The following is a 16162-nucleotide window of genomic DNA, read 5'->3' as shown; positions in this document are numbered from 1 at the left end:
AAAATATTAATATCTTCCACTATGGTAAGTAGCTTATAAAGTCAATTTGATCATCACAATAGTTTTCAAAATTGTATAAAAGTAGCCACGGATCAAAAAGGACCCAAGCTGGTGCTACTGGTAGGTAGTGGTTCATTTAATGCCAACCGAAATGATCCCTCCAAGTGCCCAGGAGAAATTTCCAAAAGGTAGTGTCCACTATCCCTCAAGGTCTCTCATGATTCTGAGTATATCCCTCGGTCTTCAGCGTATTAATGACAAAGCTTTTATTTTGGAGCCTTTACTTACAGGAAAGGATCTTAATATTGTAAGTACAGGAAAACATGCTGCTTGTGTGCGTGCGTGGGGGTGTGTGTGTTGTATGTTTCAGTCAAAGTCCAGCATGTTTCTGAATGTGTGTCTGGACCATCATGGAGGATCAGAAGAAAATTCTGTGTGTTGGTCTGGTTTGTCTCGACATTATCAGCGTGGTGGACAAATACCCTGAGGAGGACAGTGACAGCAGGTTAGCTCACAAGCTAATATTAACACTGACAGCAGGTTAGCTCATAGGCTAATGTAACACATGACAGCGGGTTAGCTCACAAGCTAATGTTAACACTGACAGCAGGTTAGCTCACAGGCTAATGTTAACACTGACAACAGGTTAGCTCACAGGCTAATGTTAACACTGACAACAGGTTAGCTCACAAGCTAATGTTAACACCTGACAGCGGGTTAGTTCAGAGGTACAAACATGGGGAACTGAGGGATTTCTGTTTGTGTTTGTCCTGCTGGATCTGGTGGTTCTGGCAGCAGGACCGCACATAATTTTTTCATGATATAGGAAAATGGACCATCTGAACACAGAACCACTGAGTGAGTGGATTCCTCCGGGTAGATGTTAGGATAACGTAATTTACCTTTAATCGTCCTTTTATTCATTATATGACACTAAAGTCATAAAGATAATGAAATATGATTAAAAAAAAAAATCAAAGTTCAAAATTGCAATATATATAAATTCATTAACTGTTCCTCTAATAGCAAAACACACTTGTTTGGTTATTTTTGACAGAAGGTTTTAACACGTTTATATCTGACATGTGGAGGTGAGTCTGATTTTTTTTTTGGACTGAGGCCAAGGTTCATTCTGCAAACACAGAACTGCTCATAAACCTGATTTGAACAACGTTTATATTTAATAGTAATTATTAGGTGAACGAATGAGAAGCAGCTGCTTCAGACAGCAGAATTAGACACTTTGAAATGAAAATGTGAACTAAGATGAAAGAAAGTTGAAGTGTGGCAGAATGTTTTCATTTATTGCAGGTGGCACAAATCGTAGCACCCCATCCATGTTACTGTCAACACTCAAACTCAGACTAATGAATGATAATCTGAAATTTCCTGCGAAAATAAGTGCAGTAATAAGCAATATTTTGCTTATTAAATATTTACATATTTAATTTATTTACATATTTGATTTTATTTCTATTTTTTTATTTGACCAATTTATTTTTGTCTTTTATATATTCATTCATTATCTACTACTTAGTCCATTACTGGTCACAGGTAAGCTGGAGCCTGTACCAACATTAAACAGGTGAGAGGGGCAGGTACACCCTGGACAGTCCATTGCAGGGCCAACACAAACAACCATTCACACTCACTCCTAGGGAGAATTTAGAGCGACCTATCATGCATGTCTTTAGACGGTGGGAGGAAGCCAGAGAACCTGGAGAGAACTCCACACAGAAAGGCCAGCACACCCCAGGTTCTAACCGCCTCCCAACCGAGGCTCGAACCAGCAACCTTCTTGCTGTGAGGCTGCGGTGCTAACTACCACACCACCGTGCAGCCCCGTCTTTTCAATATTGAATATATATTTTGAAAGTGACTTTATAATTATATGTAAATATAAATATATGTACTTACCTGTGAATATATATAAAATATATTTAATGGATTTTAATGGTGTTTTTTCTTACAGATTTTTATTTAATAAATAAAAGATGTCTTTTTTCCACATTTCTAATTTTCATGTTATTTTATTTACATATTTTATTTATTTAGCATATTTACACTTTTACATATTTATTCACTTACATGTTCATTAAAACCTAATCACATTGAATCTATTAAATCATACATTTACATACATTTAACAGCTATCAACCTGGAAAATACAGCATTTCACATTATGATTAGAGTAACTTTACAATAGCCATAAGTAATTTTAAATGCGCATATATGTACTTTTCCACATGTGACCACCTGACCACTGATTTATTAAGTAAGAATGATCTTACATAATAAATCTGGTATAAGAAGTTATGTACCTGCTTTGGAAATTTTTGAGATTTAAACCTAAAAAATACAACCTCACATGGAAAAATTAAGAAAAGAGATAATATGTAATAATAATAGAGGGAAGTGAGGGCGGCGCTGGATGATAGAGATAATAATAATATTAAGATAATGTTTTATATCTCATTTTCACATTTATCAGATTCATTCAGTGGCCCAGATTGGACTTTCTGGTGGGCCGGTTTTGGTTCCAGGGCCATACCTTTGACACCCCTGATCTGATTACTGAACCTAAACTAGATTATTCTCAATAAACAGCAGCAGCAGCCTCCACTATCATCCTGTGGAAACCACACTGCACCTTCACCCTCTTTTCACATCCACCTTGATGTCCAAGCATTGTTAGATATTCCACTTTTTTATTCATTAAATATTTTTGCTCTTGAGTATCAATGATGCAGATAATATTGAGTAAGATATTGATCAGTGAAGTTAAAACTTCGTCTCTCTGCAGATGTTTGTCCCAGCGATGGCAGCGAGGAGGGAATGCTTCGAACTCCTGCACTGTGTTGTCCCTTCTCGGTGCTTCTTGTTCGTTCATGGGCTCAGTGGTTGCTGGTCACGTGACTGAGTGAGTACTGATCAATAATCAATAAGGTCATCTCACATTTGTCCATCATGTTAAATCTTTTCCTCAAGAAGAGTTGTAGTTTAAAACTTAGTTTGAAAGAAAGTGTTGTTTACAAATGAAGTTAAAATGATGTGATGACTTCAGGTGAATCATGTGTCCAGACTTTGGAATTAGGACAAAAATATAAATGTTATATCAGTACTGTTTGTATTCTATATACTGTTCAGTAAGTCTAAACTAAACCAGAGTGAGACATTGCTGCTAGTTATGGAGCCTGTTCACACTGTGACAGTTATGATCATGTGACTTCCTGCTTTCCTGTTAGCATTACACTGTGAGGACAACTCGTTATTTCTTCTGATGTTTCTGAATAATCCTGAGTTTTATTCTTGATTCAGACATGAACAAGTTTCAGATTCTCATTCACTCTTGATCCTGATTAACGTTTAATTTAAATTCATCTCTTTTGACCAGCGCAGCAGCAGTAGCAGTACTTAACATACACTGTGCACTTAACTGAAGTTTTTTACCCTTCTCTAGATTCTCTTGAGAGCAGTTGGGCCCGGCTCAGGAGCCCACAGTAGTCCACCTCAGTTGTCAGTCCAGGGACTTGAACATGGGTCATGCAGCCCCAAGTCCACCCCTCCAACCACTAACGCCACTCCCTCCTCCTTTGGTTGTGTCTCGTTTTTCTCTGGTTGTCTCTTTTGGTTGTATCCCTGTCTTCTCTGGTTGTACCCCTCTTTCTTCTGGTTGTCTCCATGTCTCCTCTGGTTGTCTCCTATGTTTGTATCCTTGGCTCCTCTAGTTGTGTCCCATCCCCTCCTTCTCTGGTTGTCTCTTTTGGTTGTCCCTGTCACTTCTAGTTGTATCCCTTTCTCCCCCAGTTGTCTCTTTGACTTGTCTCCTTGTTTCCTTTGGTTGTATCCTTTTCTTCGCTGGTTCTCTCCTCTGTTTGTGTCCCTATCTCCTCTTGTTATAAATGGTAATAATCTGTATGTGTATAGCTCTTTCTGGTCACATGTTGGCCACTCCAAGCACTGTTACTCTACATGTCACATACTGTTCCTCCCAAGCAATCCTCACTCATACACATTTAGACAGCACTTCCCTTGTTGTTATACTAAGTGCTTTTTTACCCGTCACACACATTTATATCCTGATAGACACATTGGAAGGCAATGGGGGGGTTCAATGTCTTGCTCAAAAAAACACAAGCATATAGTCAGGGGCAACCAGGAATCAATCAATCCAACTTTCCAGTTGATAGATGACTACTCTTACTCCTGAGCTACAGCCGCCCCTTCCCTTCATTCCCTATAGGAATAGGGGATAGATGAATGGGAGATAGGGATAAATGTATCCCTATACATCTATAGGTAGAGCTGGACGATATAAAAAAAAGCATATTGATCATATTTATATCAATAATTATCGATTGTTTTGATAATAGCTTTGGGGCATTGAGATTCATGAATTCTGCCACCCTAATAGGTAGCTGTAAGTTTAATTGATTAATGGTATATTTTTTACATATAATAGATTTAAGCTGGTGATATTCTAAGAATGTTTTGCTACTGATGTCATATTGTGAAGTGAGAATATTAAATGATAAGAAGTTTCCATTTTCTATTATATGTTCTGTTTTATTCCTTTATTTTTCCATTGAGTAAAATTGATAAGCTTTTTGTTTTGCAGGATGTCAGGGTTGTTCCAGAGGGGTGTAAACTTACATGAAAAAAGTGAGGATTTGGTTATTTTTAGAAATTCCCACCAAGCCACTAAAGAGGAACTGATATTGATGCTTTTAAAACACTTATGTGTTTTGATGGTTGAGCTGATGAATGGCAGGTCAGAGATAAACAGATCCTCACACAATGCTTGCTCTACATCTAACCATGTTTCATCCAGACTGCTAGGTTTAAGCCATTTGGAGATATACTGCAGCTTGTTAGCTAAGAAACATGATTAAAGTTGGGTAGCTCCAATCCGCCTCTATCTTTAGTCTGTTGTAAAGTTTTTAGACTGATACGTGATGGCTTATTTTTCCATAAAAATTTTGATGTGAGTCCAGTGACTTAAACCAACTGGAGGATGATTTAGTGGGTATCATTGAAAACAGGTAGTTTACTTTAGATAGAACCATCATTTTAACTGTGGCAACCCTCCCCATGAGAGATATGGGTAAGCGCCTCCACCATGAGAGATCATCCTCTATTGCTTTAAGTAGCTGAACATAATTTAGCTTTGTTAGTTCTGGTAACCTGGGGGAAATGTTTATGCCTAGATATCTAATGTTTCCAGACTGTATTGTAGTATTGAGTGTGTTTTGTAGGTCACAGTTAATTGGCATAGCAATAGTCTTAGACCAGTTAATAGAGTAGTCAGATATTGATGAGAATGTGTTAATAAGTGTTATTGTCTAGGGGAGAGATGCCGGTGGGTTCTGGAGGAAAAGTAATACATCGTCTCTTCTGGCTTTAACCCTGTCTCCTCTTTTTTTCCTCTGGTTGTATCCATTTCTTCTCTGGTTGTCTATTTTAGTTGTCTCTCTGTCTCCTTTGGTTGTGTCCTTGTTTCCCCTTTCCTCAGGTCTGAGAAGAAACTACATTCTGTCTGTAGCTTTATTTTGAAATATAGGGGAAATGAAAACAGTTTTCTTGTCTGTAGTTTTATTCTGGAGGATTTTCAGAAGTTTGGAGTGGACGTGTCTCTGGTTTCTGAGCATTCTCAGTGCACAGCTCCAGTCTCTGTGGTCATCAGCAACATCAGTACAGGAAGTCGCACCATCTTGCACATGAACAGGTGTGGACAGGTGTGTTTGTTTGTCTCAATAACGACCTCTGTTTCAGCATCATCGTCATTGGCATCGTCATCACTACCACAGTTAGGCTCCGCCCCCTACTGTTCTGTTAACCGGAGCCCAGTTTTCTCTCTGTACTTTAGTTTGGGGGGGGTACAGTGATATTTCCTGTCTGTCTCTGTCAGTTTCATCATGGCCGACTTATCGCGGCATGCCATTGATGTCTCAGCAGTGGTTTGGCAAGTGAAGGGTCAAACTCCGTGTGCATGCTGTGTGGTTTGTCCATCCAGCGGATCTCGCACCGTCGTTCTCTACGATACGTAAGATGACAGCCAACGCATAACAGTGTTCACTAAATACCCACTCATGAATCAGACAATGTTACCATGGAGACTTGATCAGTATGGGATGTTTTCATAGATAAGCAGGGTCATGTACTAAAATATTGACCCTTAAATTCTTAAGAATAGAAGACGGCTATGGTGAGGACTTTTGGTTTTACAGAAAGGTTCTGGTCTAAATTGGTATGAATAAATTTGGTATTAATTGACCAGTGAATTTGGTATAAATTCAATAAATTTAGTATAAATTGGTATCAATACATTTAGTAAAAAATAAGCCACCATTAAGTTCAGATGAAATCTGAATGATTTCACTTGACAAATATTATCATTGATTAAAGTGAGTGTTGTTAAGTTGCCATGGTAACGCTCCAACCACTCCACCTGTTTGTGCAGGTGGATGAAACGAAGTGAAGTATTCAGTGAACATTGTTTGACCGGTCAGCATGAAAAACTGATCCTGAATATGGTTTAATGACAGCTGTTCACACTCACTGCAGAGTGCTGCCTCTGAATCCAAATTAATCCACCTGATCATGATGTCACAATCAGCTGATCATTAACAGTGTTTGATCACCGAAGTACTGAAAACTGGACGGTAGTTTTAAAACACTTTGTGTCAGAATTTCTTCATCAGCTACAAAGAATTTTACAAGTTTATCAAAGCCATTCCTGAAATTAACTCCCATTCTTCAGGCAGCTAATTTGTCCCCTCAGCAGTTCTTTTTCTTTTTTTTTTTTAAATTTCCTTTGTTTCAGTCTGGTTCTATAAATCAGGTTATCCTTCTGTAACTTTCCTTTCACACATTAAAATATAAAATACAATTTTAAATGTCAAAAGTTCGGATTTCAGTCGATGGGTGATGGAGTCAGGCTCTGTTTAGCTTGGATTAGCTTAGTATTAAACAGCAGAAGGTCCTGGACTTGTTTCAGGTCAGGTACAGATTTTAATTTCTTCAGTGGGTCATATTCAGCATTCTGCAGTGGTTTGGGGTCGATAAATTTTCACCAATTTACTGAATTTGATATTTTTAATGCTTCAACATAAAACAATTTGTTCAGTAATCAAATTATCTTTGTTTGGGAAAAGGTTTTCAGATCAAACTCTTCAGGTAAGGCAAGAAACCTGATTTCAGTTATCAGAAAGAGTAAATGTTGGTCCCTCATTGTCTCTCGTAGAAAGAGACGCTTTATTTGTCTGTGGGTGATTCTGGACATGAAATCATTGTTAAAGATTAATGAGCAGTGAAATATTGTTCTGTTTAATCTAAATTGATGACAAAGCATCAAAATGATTGATGGTTTATTATTGTGTTGGATCAGTTAAATGTGAAATTCGAGAAGACAGAAAAAAACAATTAAACCCTTAAGATGTTCTGACAGAGAAGTAAAAATCTGAAATGAAACTTGTCCTAACTCCATCAAACTCAGCAGGTCAAACTAGAAGCTCAGATGAAATTGAAATTACACGTTAAAAAGTCATTCCCCAGATTTCATAGAAAACACATTTCTGGTCCTGAAGGCATGAAGATGCCATAATCAGACTGGAATTATGGATCTGTCCAAACCTAGGTGATGGAGAGATTAAAGATGGTTCTTTGAAGACGTGATGGAGGGAAGGAGGTGTTTCTAGATTATCCGCCTTTAGTTATGAAAAAAATAAAGTATGACTTAATTTCTTGTCTGTCAGGAACCTTCCTGATGTCACTCTTGAGGATTTTTCCAAAGTTGACCTCCATCAGTTCAAGTGGATACACTGGGAGGTAATCCCAGTTAAATTAACTTTTACCCGACTCAACCTGACCAAATTCTTTAAGAGTAACCGGACTGAACCTTTTCTAAAATAATGCTTTTTGCAAGTAATGTGGGGAGAAAAAAGATAGTTTACTAAAATGTAACAAACTTGAAGCAAAACCTTTCTTCATGGCTGGATTCTGTTTGTCTTCTTAACTCTGCAGGGACGAAATGCTGAGGAGCAGGTGAAGATGATCCAACAGGTGGAGAAATACAACAGCACGTTGCCACGGCAGCAGAGGATCACCATCTCTGTGGAGATAGAGAAAACCCAAGAACTTCTGTATCAACTGTTTCCTTACGGGGATGTGGTACGAATATCTCGGGGGCGAGTTTGTTTGCCTGTTTTTTGTTTGTCCATGTGAATCCATTTGAGTCCATGTAAGTCCATTTTACTCTATATTGGCCCAGATTTTCCCATGTTGGTCCATTTTAGTCCATGCTCGTACACATTCGGCCACTTTAGTCCATGTGATTAAATGTTAGTCCATATTGGTAAATATATGTCCCCATTAGTTAATGTGAGTCCATCTTAGTTTATATTAGTAATTTGTAATTAGTAATTTGTCCATGTTAATATGTATTTGTCCATTCTTGTCCATTTGAGTCTATATTGGTTCATATTTGGTCCTTGTTCACTCTAATCAATTTTAATCCAAATTTGCCGATGTGAATCCATTTGAATCGATGTAAGTATATGTTGTCTGGTCCAATTTAGTCTATATTGTTCCATATTTGTTCATATTATTCATTTTAGTCCATGTTGGACCATAACGGTCCATATGAATCCATATTACCTAATGTTAGTCAGTGTGAATCCATGTACATCCATACTGGTCCACCCTGGTGCATGCTAGTCCATATTAGTCCATGTTAGTTCATGTAAGTCATTGTGATTCTATATTGATCCGTATTAGCCATTTTTAGTCCATGTTATATCTTTGTGTCTATGTTAGTCCATTTTATTCTATATTGGTTCATATTTGTATATATTAGTCTATGAGAGTTCATTTTAGTCCATTTTATTCTATTTTGTTCTGTATAAATCCATTTGACTCCATGTCAGTCATATTCATCCATGTTAGTCCATTTTAGTTAGTGTTAGTCAATATATATCCATTTGAGTTAACCTGAGTCCATGTAAACTAGGGCTGCAACGATTAGTCGACGTTGTCGACAATAGTTGACAATAAAAATAGTCGACAACAAATTTAATTCAAATTCAACTATTGTCGGCAAAAAAAAACAAAAAACAAAAACAAAATAAAATAAAAAAAAAAAAAAAAAATACCGAGTGAGACATTGTCTTCTAATCCTATCTCTGCTGAGAGTTACACATGCGCAGAGAGGGGAACAAAATACAGAGTGAGACGTCGTCTTCTTTTTTTAATCTCTGCAGAGAGTTGCACATGCGCAGTGAAGTCCGCCAGGGGAAAATATGGTGGCGGACTAGGAAAGAAAATGGCGGCGGAGAACGTTAAAAGTCTGGGATAACTTCACGTTAAACTTACAAAATAAATTAAATACATGTGAGATTTGTAAAGTGGACCTTGTGGACCACGGAAGTACGTCTGCAATGCTCGAACATTTAAAGAGGAGGCACGTCGGACTTAACAACCTTATGCAAAATTTCAAAGCAGAAAGTGAAATAAGATCCATTTATAATAATCATGAGATATATAATCCGATTGGTCGACTAGTTGTTTTAATAGTCGGTGACTAATCGACCATCAGAATAGTCATTAGTTGCAGCTCTAATGTAAACCCATATTGCTCCACGCTACTCTATATTAGTCCTTTCTATTCTATGTTTGAATGTTATTCCATGGTAGCTTGTATAACTACGTTAGTCCTTGTGAGTTTATATTGCTCCATATTAGTTCATGGAGTTTGTTTTAGACTCGGACTCCTTTATTGTCCATCTACTTCTTGAAATGGAAATTTGTATTTGGTTCAGTCCAAAGGTCTGGAAGTAATCTGTCTGTCAAATGTTCTGGTTCCTTTAGGTCTTTGTCAGTAAAGACGTTGCTCAACACTTTGGGTTCCAGTCGGCTGAAGCCGCTCTAAAAGGACTGTACCATCGGGTCAAAAAGGGGTGGGTGGAGACAAGAAGGCAACATCTTTAATAAATAGAATGTTTCTGTCTCTGACCCGTCTGTCTCTGACCTGTCTGCTATACTCGTCTGTCTCTGACCTATCTGTCTCTGACTTGTCTGTTACACCCGTCTGTCTCTGACCCGTCTGCTATACTCGTCTGTCTGACCCGTCTGTCTCTGACCTGTCTGTTATACCTGTCTGTCTGACCTATCTGTCTCTGACCTGTCTGTTATACCCGTCTGTCTCTGACCCGTCTGCTATACTCGTCTGTCTGACCTGTCTGTCTCTGACCTGTCAGTTATACCTTTCTGTCTCTGATCTGTCTGTCTCTGACCCGTCTGTCTCTGACCTGTCGTGTTATACCTGTCTGTATCTGACCCGTCTGTCCTTGACCTGTCTGTCTCTGATCTGTCTGTCTCTGACCCGTCTGTCTCTGCCCTGTCTGTTATACCTGTCTGTCTCTGACCTGTCTGTTATGCCTGTCTGTCTCTGACCCATCTGTTTTACCTGTCTGTCTCTAACTGGTCTGTCAGATCTGTCTTTCTGACCCATCTATCTCTGACTCCTTTTCAGGGCTGTCCTTGTTTGTGCCTGGGCAGAAAAAGGAGCTGATGCTTTGGGACCTGATGGTTCGCTCATTCATTCAGACGCGTTTCCTCCAGAAGCTTTGGTCGATACTCTTGGAGCCGGAGACACGTTTAACGCCAGCTTTATCTACACACTGTCCAATGGTGAGATATTATTCTGTCCTGAGACATTTTCCTGAGATCGTGGTGAAATACTTTCCCTCTAACTAGCTGATCTGTGGGCTGGGTTTAAAAAGCTGTGTTCTCAGCTGTCCCGAGTGTTTTAAAGTGACAGCGACCAGGAAGAAAATTTCTGGATTCTTTTCTTGTTTTCTACTGTTTGTACAGGTAAACATCTTTTCTGTCTGCAGGTGGAACTTTGCAGGAAGCTCTGACCTTCGGATGCAAGATTGCTGGCAGGAAATGTGGTTTCCATGGTTACGATGGCATCAGTGAAACCTTGAGCGATGTGTAACTGAAGACTTAATACCTAGACTAAAATCAAACTAATCACATTTCCTTTAGTTAATTAATTTATTTAGAAAACAGATGACCAATTTTTGATTTCAATGTGTGAAACAACAAAGTGCTAATTATCTACTGATACCTGATTATTAACTAGAAACTAGTTTATTATTAACTATTCATACCTGTAGCTTAGAAACAGTTATTAGTTTTTTGTAACATGATCAATAAGTTGTTTGATTTATTGTTTGTCATTAATGAATGCTGGAATGATGCAACCTGATACTAAACCAATACTTTTCTGTTAATGTGATGCAGCTTAAATGAAGTGGCCTGATCAATAAACTGGAGTGAAACCTTGATCAATAGCTTTATTGATTATTTATAACATTTTACTCATTAGTTACATATTAATCCAAGCATTTTGCTCACATTGTATTCATGCTGTCTCTGTTACCGTGGTGACAGAGACAGCTTGTTGGCATATTGTCATAGTTTTATAAACCTAGTCCATCACAAACATGGCCTTATAGTAAACCCATGCATTTTCACATTACCACATGTAGTTTTCCACATGTGAAACCCATGTAATTTTTATATGGTCATGTTCAAATAGATCCAAAACAACACGTCTCTTATGTACAATAGACAGTATGTTAATCACTCAACTCAACTCAACTCAACTCAACTTTATTTATATAGCCCTTTAAAACAACCACAGCTGAAACAAAGTGCTGTACATAAATGGACAAAGCAACACAAAGTACAAAAATCAACCAGGAAATAAATAATATCATAAAATATAATAAAATAATTGTTCATTGTTTTAAAAACGGTTTTAAAACAATAAGCAATTTTAAATCACATCTGTTCTACATGTGCCTCATATGTGCAAAACCAGATGTGAATTTAGTGTTTTTTTGTAATTCACTGGAGTCATTTTTGTTGTGTAAGTGCAGCACACCAGGACACATACATTTCTACAGGCTGCACGGTATGGTGGTTAGCACAGCGGCCTCACAGCAAGAAGGTTGCTGGTTCGAGCTTTGACTGTGGGGAGGTTCAAACCTGCAAGCAGTGGCTTTTCTGTGTGGAGTTTGCATGTTCTCCCCGTGTGTGCATGGGTTCCCTCCGGGTACTCTGGGTTCCTTCCACCGTCCAAAGACATGCATGTTAGCTTAATTGGTCACCCTAAATTCTCCTTAGGAGTGTGTGTGCATGAATGGTTATTTGTCTCTTTCTGTGTTGATCCTGTGAGGGATTGGTGACCTGTCCAGGGTGTACCCTGCTTCTCACCCGCTTAAATGCTGGGTTAGGCTCCAGCTTACTCGCAACCTTTAATGGACAAAAAGATGAATGATTATATTTCTACAGTTTATCTTTCTGGTTGAGAAGCATTGCATATGTGGTTGAAAGCAAAGGGTGAGCAAAGCAACAGGTCTTTGATGTAGATCCATATTTTACCAAGACTGCAGGTTTACTTTTGTTTTCTAGAGGTTCTGAAAGTAGAATGGAAAGAACACCTTCAGTTATCAGACCCTTCCCTGTGGAACCAGATCCCACTTTGGCTTCAGGAAGCAGACACCATCTTTAACTTTAAAACCAGGCTTCAACCTTTTCTTTTTGATAAATCTTATAGTAGGTCTGGCTTGGTGACCCTCATCCATCCCTTTAATTCTGCTGCTATAGGCTGAGGCTGCTGGGGGATGTCCCATGATGCACTGGGCACTCTGCTCTCTTTACTTTCTTTAATTTAAATATCTGACATTGTTGTCATTCTTTTGTGTTTCTCTTTTTCTTTCCGAGCAGGTATCCTTGCTTAGTGTTCTGGTGTTTGTTGTCCTCTCCACCTCAGACTGGTCCAGGTAGATGGCTGTCCTCCCTGGTTCTGGTTTTCCTAGATGCTTTTTTTGGAACTGGATCATCTCATTATCTCATAAGTACCACAGATTCACAGGTTTAGTTACATAAGTAACCCTGAAGTTAGTGACCAAGATTGTTTAGTGGTTGTGGGTGATTCTTTTAAAACACATAGTTTTGTGAAGGATTTCATGCTTTGCACTGAGGATTACATTCAGTCTGAGCTTTTGTCATAAACATTAGGTGTTATTTTATCAATGTAAAATGACACAGACTTAAGTACACATAAATGACACTCGAAACAAAAATGAATGACAAACACAAATGGAAAAACTGATAACTGATATAGGGCTGGGTATCGTCACTAATTTCGATTTGATTTAGATTAAATCTGATTCGATATTGATTAATTTACAGCTAATTGTGTAACACCACCTATTTTTCTTTAATATTTAAGACATTCTCAGATAACTTTCTTTTTTATTTATTTATTTTTTTCAATTATAAAACAGTGAATTTACTTGACAATCAAAATCAGTTTTCTGGGAGTAATCAGAATACTGTCACAATCTTATTTGACACATCTACATGCATTTCTGAAATACCAAAACAATACAGTGTTTCCCCAGACCCACAGCCAGAAATGCTGTGCCTGAAAAACCCACTCAGGACAAAAAAACAGTTAAACTTTTTAAATGTCCCGATAAAACCTTTTCATTCAATAGAGTCCCTCTAAATATTCTTATGTTCAGATCTCAGATAAAGTGTTGATGTAAATAAAACCTACAAAGAATATTGGATCCATTTTAAGCCGACTCAGAAATTCCTGTATGAGGGAGTCCAGCTTGTTCAGCTCGGACAGGCTGTGCCTCTCTCTCTCCTCTCTAGCTCGTCCATTCTCAAAGGGGCCACACTGTTCTTTTAACATCGCATCATGTCTTTGTTCATTGACACATAACTCTTCCAATCTGTTTTTCTTTTTAAAATTAATGTAATCTGGCGGGCCAGATGTTATTGGTGGCGGGCTGGTTTTGGCCCGTGGTCAGCCAGTTGCCGACCACTGTTCTGCATCTTTTATTCCCTCAGCTGACACACTTTTTAATTCTGACAGCAATCATTTTAAATGACATTTATTCTGTCATTGCTTTATGTTAGCTGAGCTAACATGTGTCTTAGCCTGTATACGTATTTATTGTTTATTGTAGATTATTTCATGTATTTATTTGTTGTGCCTTCCAACAACCTCATGGGTAGTGTGTACTGATTATGTCTGACATACTTTAAATGTTGACTGGTTGTCTGTGGTAAGCTGCAAATGAATTAAGGGATAAATAAAGTTTTCTGAATCTGAATCTTTTGACTCTGTGAGACAGAGATGGAAATGTTGATACACCTGTTCTTTAAATGTTTTTATTTTTAAAAATTCTTTATGTTTAAAATTCTGGCACTCTTCAAGATTTAAATTACATTAATGATAATCATTTTCTACGGAAGCTGAGATCAACTGTTATTGGCTATTATTCTTTTTAATCGTTATCTTGAAATAAGTTAATTTTCTCATCTCAAAGTAATGAGGACCATATTCTCGTTATAACAGGATCATTTATCATGTTTTCTTGAGATAATGAGGTGACACCTGATTTCGCTGATCAACACAGACACCATGACAGCTGATGGGAGGGGCTACAGGTATATGTGTGTAATCATGTGAATGAGTGATTGGTAAAACCTCAGATGCATCACATTTTCAGCCTTTGTCAGACTTGATTGAAAGAAAATCGGACGTATTGATCAGTAATGGATGTTGCTTGATCTGACTTCAGCTTGCTTCTGTTGCGGTGCTGATGCAGAGCTCCTTCAAGCCAGACTGCTGCATCCAAAGCGCTTAGAGGGGGTCCATGATTCTCCCAGTAGACCACAAACACGCTCAAATAAATGTTATAAATTCATTAATGTACATACTTCATATTTCTTATTTTTAACAAGTAGGTTTCTGGGGGGAATCTGTGTGGAGTTTGTTCGTCCTTTCTGTGTATGCGTGGGTTCTCTGCCAACTTCTTCCTCCAGTCCAAAGACATGCATGTCAGACTGATTCAAATCTCTACGTTCTGGTTAGGAGTGACTGCGAGTCGGATTTAATGTCTGTCTCTCTGTGCTGGTTCTATGATGCTCCAGCTCCCTCACAACTATGTGTTTGAATAATACGTTGAATAGTTAAATCTAATGGGAGAGTGTGCCTAACAAGACCGGTAGTGCAGGTTTTTAAACACTAAACTACTGTTTGTGATTTTTACATTAAAATAACGCTGTTAAGTTTGTTCAAATGAGGTAAGACTTGGACATTTACTTATGCACTTGGACTTTTAACTAGACCTTTTTTTATATGTTTTATTATTTACTTTCCAGTTTATTGTTTATACTTTGAATGTTGAGCTTTATTTTTCTAATATTTATCAAGCTCAGTTTGTAAACTATAGCAGTGATACATTCTGATATGTTTTCTAACCAGAAGCCAGTTCTTTGCTGCTATAAATAAAGGGGAAAAATTAAATTGGAACAAAAAGAAAAAATGTGGTGATATAGAGTTTATTTGTTTAAACACATACATGATTTTTTAACAGTCAAATGACCACATGAAGCTGTGTGACATTGCCATAGTTACAGTACAGGTAAACAGGAAGTTACTATGAGAAAGGTTTTTCCTGTTGAATCATGAGGTCAGTTACAACCATGTGGTAGGAAAAGTAGTTAAAACTGATTTAGTTCTGGTTTCAGCTGGGTGGTTTTGGTTGTTGCAGCAGAAATCTCATTCACAGGACAACGCTTCTCCAGGGGGGTGGAGCCCGAGTAAAACGCAGCGTTGTCATGGATACGAGTGTTTCAGCTGTTTCGTGTAATGTTGAAAATATCAGCCATATTTTCAAAAAGACTGACATTTCTGAAACAGGCTCAGATCAGAAATGAAATCTCTTTGAAATGGCTCTTGTTCAGCTTCAGAACCTCCAGATTGCTTCCTCGCTGAGCTGAAGCTCCATCCAGTCAGCAGACACTAAATATCCGCCAACCATTTTTAACCCTTTATCTGGGAAAAACCCATACCGGTCACTTCGTTGGACATAGAAAACACCTTTATATGTACTTAAAGATCAGACTACATCCCAGATACTTTTCTAAGTAGCGTTAAATATGAAAATGAGAAGAAACTGTCATCTGGATCCAGCAGCTTCTTTAGGGATTCTTTATTAATGGGAGAATTTTCAATAAAAGCTTCTAACTCATCTGATATTGCCCAGAATCACTGGCAAAAAAAAGAAAC

At 38.0% G+C, this 16162-nt stretch overlaps 1 protein-coding gene across 4 annotated transcripts; it reads left to right on the top strand.

Moving 5' to 3' along the window:
- The first annotated feature begins 322 nt into the window (after positions 1–322).
- Positions 323–11348, top strand: khk (ketohexokinase). 4 transcript variants are annotated; one of them, XM_041980012.1, is made up of 9 exons: positions 323–505; positions 2804–2920; positions 5591–5725; positions 5909–6043; positions 7755–7827; positions 8023–8169; positions 9865–9953; positions 10529–10686; positions 10893–11348. In XM_041980012.1, the coding sequence occupies exons 1-9, from the start codon at positions 393–395 to the stop codon at positions 10994–10996; spliced, it is 1071 nt and encodes a 356-aa protein (XP_041835946.1). In that variant the 5' UTR covers positions 323–392; the 3' UTR covers positions 10997–11348. The 4 variants fall into 4 exon arrangements, with proteins under 4 accessions (XP_041835946.1, XP_041835948.1, XP_041835947.1 ...); XM_041980014.1 differs by lacking the exon at positions 5909–6043; XM_041980013.1 differs by lacking the exon at positions 5591–5725 and having other exon boundaries at positions 324–505.
- Positions 11349–16162: the final 4814 nt, after the last annotated feature.

This window comes from Melanotaenia boesemani, chromosome 3 (genome assembly GCF_017639745.1).
Source record: "Melanotaenia boesemani isolate fMelBoe1 chromosome 3, fMelBoe1.pri, whole genome shotgun sequence".
In the NCBI taxonomy this organism is placed as follows: domain Eukaryota; kingdom Metazoa; phylum Chordata; class Actinopteri; order Atheriniformes; family Melanotaeniidae; genus Melanotaenia; species Melanotaenia boesemani.
This window is presented reverse-complemented; position numbering and strand designations above follow the sequence as displayed.